Raw genomic sequence first — 5,929 nt, forward strand, 5'->3', positions numbered from 1 at the left:
AAGAGTAGGAACCTAATAATCTAAGATTAAGCAAGAGGAGCAATATGCTCCTCTTCATCGTTTTTGAGTTTTGGGGGTTTTTGTTAAAAAAACCAAAAGTGGTCAAAGTTACCCCGCCGGTCAAAGTAACCCCATTTTACGGTATATCATGAATGTTCTCAAATATCATTCCTGATTTTTTCAAGAAGGTAAACAAATGCTAATTTTTTTAACTAAAATTTCTGTGCAGTATTTGTTTTGATCCTAGCAAAATAAAGTAAAGAAAAGTGTTGATTATTAGTGGTTTATATATATATATTGTGTAAAATCATTGTGAAGTTTGCATCCAAGACAAAGCAGTCACAATGAGTTCACCAAAGGAGCTGCAAGAGACCAGGTGCTGTAACCAGGAAGGCTGTGAAAACACCTGCAAACCTGCAGAGACTGCAAGCAAGATCCCCTACAGCAGCATCCCCCTCCCTCTTTCTGAGCCGCTGCTGCAACAGCTTGCTGCGGATGCCAAAGATTATGCTTTACTACACGGTCAGTTGCTGCTGCTATGTACAAGTACAATATTTGATTAAAACAGCAGCAGTGTGGCATTCTTGGATAGTGCATGAAATTTGTCGTTTTTGCGCAGATGCATGTCAATCTCAAAAGTGTGAGTGGATGTGATGTCATCCTCTCCAGACTGTGATTGGTTATTGGATTGTGATGTCATCCACTCCAGACTGTGATTGGTTGTGAGATTGCGATGTCATCTTCTCCAGACTGTGATTGGTTGTGAGATTGTGATGTCATCCTCTCCAGACTGTGATTGGCTGTGAGATTGTGATGTCATCCTCTCCAGACTGTGATTGGCTGTGTCCAATATGGTATGTGTATTCCACACTACACAGCAGCCTTGTGTGGTAGGGTAGTGTATTTATACTCTTGTTCTGTTGTGGTGAGTCTAATAGTTTTGGTGAAGCATATATTTTATTGTTTGTACGTTAAAATATAATGTACATTAAAATTTAATGTACTAGATTTTGTTGCCAGACTAGATTTATTTCTTTTATATATGTTTTTTTGTTGCAGACTAGATTTGTTTCTTTTATGTATAAGTTTTTTTCACAAACCTAATTTTTGATGTTTTTTTTCATCTATTAATATATCTTACTGATCTGTCATAGTTGACAGTTTTTAAAATGTCACCAATATTTCCTTGTTCTTGCACTTCTGCTATAAAGTCAGTATTTTTATAAATTATAAATTATAAGTAGTACCTATATGAACACGTATATACTAATATAGTTTGAAATATTACCCATGGAATGTGACTCATCTTTAAATATCATCCCTAACTTTCTTCACATGTAATCTAAGGTACAAAACTCCTCAAACATTTCTGCCACTTGTCCTCCAGGAGCTGGCATGCGCTACAAAGACAGCTTCTCAACGGACACCCTCTCGATGGCGCCATTCTTCCTGCTGCCGACTCCTTTCCCCCGGCGTGAGTTTGAGAAAGTCTACAAGCTGCAGCCACTCATCAATACACTCATGCACAGAGTGGCTCACTCACACGACTTCCTGCAGAGATCTCTTGTCAAGTGAGTCAAGTGTTTGTATTTACTTAGTCAACATTTTCATGTGATTATTTTATCCATTTAATTGTAAAAATTTGGGTTAGATTAAAATTACAGCTTAAGCTTCTACTCTGGCGACCTTAGTCATTCTTAAGAGTCCCTTGGTAATTCTGGGTCAGCTTGGTTATCCAATCAAATCAGCTTCTGTACAGAATATTCTGTCTGACATTTTACTTGCCTGAGAGTATGAGAAGAGTCGGCTGAGCCAAGTAATATAAAGCTTAATAGCTTCCCTGCTAACCCAGCGGAAGTTGACATAGAGCAACTCCTTTATGTGCTCCAGGATTCTTAAGCGGCACCTATTGAAGAGTCAAGCCTACAGCTAAATTTTGCTAGGGAAATGGGTCATGAAATGCCAGAATAAAATTTATTTCAATGTTAACCTAAGTTTACATGCTCCTAAAATTATGTTATGAAGTTTAACATGTGTATTAGCATGTTACTGCTTCTGCATTAACATTGTTGATATACGACTAAATTTTTTCCCATTTCTGAAACTGTTCTCCAAGATTTCTGCAATACTTCAGTTGTGATTAAGTGTAAATATCAATGTGTTATATATTAAGGAATGTTCTGCAGCATAATACTTTTGCAAGGAAGTACCTATATAATTTTTTAAGCTAATTGATAGATATATTGAGTTAATAACTACCACTAATGGCAAGATTTCGGTTTAGAGTTACATTATCCTGCCTCTACCAACCTGCAATTGGCCACACTACAATTTTTAGATACCTATTAAAAATAATTGGAATTGAACTCACCAGACGACTGAATGCACATGAAAACATACTGTGGTGCAAAGTATAAAAGTAATGCTTCTTTCTTATCTTTACTCAATTAGAACCATTTCAGAAATTAATATCTGCAACCTCGTAATATTGTGTTATAATGAATTCAGTATTCATTTCTTATTAAAATATTACTATAAATATTATAATAATATTAAAAATATATTTATAATATAAATATTATAAAAATATTATAATAAATATTTTTCTCCATAGCAACATAACAAAATGTATTTGTCAATTACAAATTGTTGTTTCACTATTTAAAAGTAAATATGAAAAAGAAGTAACACATTAATAATTATTATAATTCTTGGTTACATGCATTCAAAATTTGAATTCTTCACTGTTTTGAGCCTGCCCATGATAGAGTTCATTCAAGTTGATGTTTTCAGCCAATATTTTTAGTTGATTGTTGTTTATTTTTCCATCTCCAAGTGTAGTAATCATCAGATGTGCACTATGTGACTATAATCTGCTATGAAGTAGCTTACTTTTCATTCTATCTTGTGTTGAAAAATGTTTTTTTATGCATTTTCTCATTTCTGAAAAAAATGCACTATTGTGCTTACCATATCCATCTGTTCACCCGTCTGTCCATCCGTCTGTCCATCCGACTGTCTGTCTGTCCGTGACTTCACGTTTTCGTCGATGAGAAAATGCGCTCTCTGTCACACACTGCAGTGAGTACTGAGTTATATTTTTCTACTTTTAATTCTGTCATGTGTTGGGAAATGTTTTCTTACAAACAAAAAGCCAGTGTGGATAGGTTGACATTGTGGTATAATCGTCAGCACCATCAAAGTGGACGACTTCACGCGTCGGCTGTGGGAGCTGTACATGACAGTGAGGGAGGAGGGTGTAGCCCAGGTCAGTACAACCTCTTGCCTTCTCTGCCATGTTTTTTAACCATTCTCATCCTGCATAATTTTATAATTGTAATTAGTGTATGTTCACTGTACGGTTGTACCTATGCAATTCTACAAGATTTATATTATTGTAACTCAAGGCAGCTACTTGAGCTGCTCAAAGGTTGATGGACTAAAGGCTCCTTAAAGGTCTAGGGTCCAGGGGCTCCTCAAAGGTCTAAGGTCCAGGGGCTCCTCAAAGGTCTAGGGTCCAGGGGCTTCTCAAAGGTCTAGGGTCCAGGGGCTCCTCAAAGGTCTAATTCTCTAAGTGCCTCGAGTTCCTCTAAGAGTTCTCTAAGTGCCTTGAGCTCCTCTAAGAGTTCTCAAAGTGCCTTGAGTTCCTCTAAGAGTTCTCTAAATGCCTTGAGTTCCTCTACGAGTTCTCCAAGTGCGTCGAGTTCCTCTAAGAGTTCTCTAAGTGCCTTGAGTTCTTCTTAAATCAGTTGCCGGAGGTGCAAGAATTGTACAAATTCAACAAAATTGGACAACACAACTTATGATGAACAACAGAGACGTCTAAACAGTGATAAAAATAAAACATTTATCAACTTTAAACACAGTCTCTGTGCTTCTATATCTGCTCAACCGGATACGGAGGTCTGAGTAAAACGACGGTCTCACGGTAGTGTCATTGAAGCTTCACTAAAACTATACTGTCCATGCTGTTGTAGTTTATTACAGATACTTCCATGTAGCCTCGTTGCAGCGATTGCTCCTTACATTAATGCATATAGCAGGAAATGCCCGTGCTTGTACAGTTACAGAGCACCTGTGTGGAACGCTAACACTAATGCTGTTTAAAATGGAACCGTTCACATGGTGCGCACATAAAGATGCAGGACATTAATAACAATACATGACTTTGTGTACCACTTGAAGTGTGACTCACTTGAAACCTTGAGTGAATCAGTCAACGGAATTGGCATGTCCAGCAGTTGACGACAACGAAGCCCTCCTTGAAACGCTGCTCGCCTGTTCTCTTGGCACGCTCATTGCCTGCAAGGGCCACTAGAACCTTGTGGCCTTGTAATGAGTTTAGGACATTGTAGTCCCTGGTCACGCTGATGGGCCGCCTTTGTCGTCCTCCGTCTCCGAGTCGTCGTCGGATGTAACGTTGGCCGTGTTCCATCTATTTGCCCTCCTTTGGGCCAGCTGATGCAAGATGCTGTTAGAATCTTGAATAGATAGAAGTGGGACAGCGACCACTTAGTGTGCACTTGTGCATCAACTAAGAGCACGTTAAGTGGTCGCTGTCCTGCTTCTTCCACTGCTGCAGTTGTATGCAGAAGAGGACGTGGGAGCTACTGCTCTTAGGGCGTTCATGGCCGTGGAACAGTGGAAATTCCCATACGATGCCCGGACCTCCTGTATCTCTTCGTGGTCGATGGACCCATCCTGGACGACTGCCGGATATCTAGCACGGCACCATGACATAGGTCAGAAAAGACCAACACTGTCGACAAAACACCTCATTCATGTCATATTCTTGCCGAAGCTGCAAGAATCCCTTGAGTCACTCAAAGCCCATAGTTTGACATTGAACTTTGTTGCTTTATACCGCAGCTCTTGCCTCCAGGCTTTACTTGATGCTAACTAAACTTTTATTAAGTGAATTCTTTGCACTAGTGGGTTTGATTCATCTAGTCACATTGTTTTCTTATTTTGGCTGGCTATATATATTCCTTCTCCAATGCAGTGTCACTGAATATGTCCTGTAAAAATTGCCTTAAGTTAACTCTTGTCTCCTTATTTCTTATTGAAAATAAGATCATTAACTAATTACTACGATTTGTAATCAAGGAATAAATGCATGAAATATATAATTATACATACAATATATAATGTATTCACACTGCTCACAGCCTAATAATTGAAGATTTATCAATCACTTCAAACATGTAATATATAATGCACATATTACTGATGAAAGCTCATGTTCTCACCCTGCACCGTCTTCACCAATGAAGACCTGTGGCCTGATTGTACTTTCTATAAACTTAATGATTATCTCTTTGTAAACTTTGATGATTTCAAGTGTTGTGTTTGTTTGTGTTAGTGATTTTTAAGTTCAGTTCAGATTTAGTTGTCAAACAATGGATCAAATGTTCAGCCATTGACTGTGTTGGGTGTAGATAGCACTATTTTCTTAGTTATAGTTTCTCAATCATGATATTTCTTTTTACTGTCTATAATTAACAGTAGTAAGTTTTCTTCCTGAATTTATTGAGTTAGTCATTGATAGGTCCCTTGAGTTAATAACTACCACTAAACTCCCCACCCTCTGCCAATAACCCTACACAAATCTCCCCCTGCCTATATCTCCCCACTAAACTCTCCCTGGCTATATCTCCCCACTAAACTCCCCCTGCCTATATCTCCCCACTAAACTCCCCCTGCCTATATCTCCCCACTAAACTCCCCCTGCCTATATCTCCCCACTAAACTCCCCCTGGCTATATCTCCCCACTAAACTCCCCCTGGCTATATCTCCCCACTAAACTCCCCCTGCCTATATCTCCCCACTAAACTTCCCCTGGCTATATCCTGTCTCTTATACACATCTAGATGTGTATAAGAGACAGCGTCCGCGTGTCGCGCCGCGGTACAACGTCCAGGTGAATGT

At 38.8% G+C, this 5,929-nt stretch overlaps 1 protein-coding gene across 1 annotated transcript in view; it reads left to right on the top strand.

Moving 5' to 3' along the window:
* Positions 1–293: 293 nt before the first annotated feature.
* LOC108676746 (glutathione synthetase) overlaps positions 294–5,929 on the top strand; it is a gene marked incomplete at its 3' end in the record, with an annotated part of 10,040 nt that continues 4,404 nt past the window's right edge. The window contains exons 1-3 of the mRNA XM_018164877.2: positions 294–522; positions 1,388–1,571; positions 3,193–3,268. Coding sequence (XP_018020366.1) covers positions 345–522; positions 1,388–1,571; positions 3,193–3,268 — 438 coding nt within the window. The remainder of the gene's footprint in view (positions 523–1,387; positions 1,572–3,192; positions 3,269–5,929) is intronic.

This window comes from Hyalella azteca, unplaced genomic scaffold (assembly GCF_000764305.2).
Source record: "Hyalella azteca isolate HAZT.00-mixed unplaced genomic scaffold, Hazt_2.0.2 contig7942, whole genome shotgun sequence".
NCBI lineage: Eukaryota > Metazoa > Arthropoda > Malacostraca > Amphipoda > Hyalellidae > Hyalella > Hyalella azteca.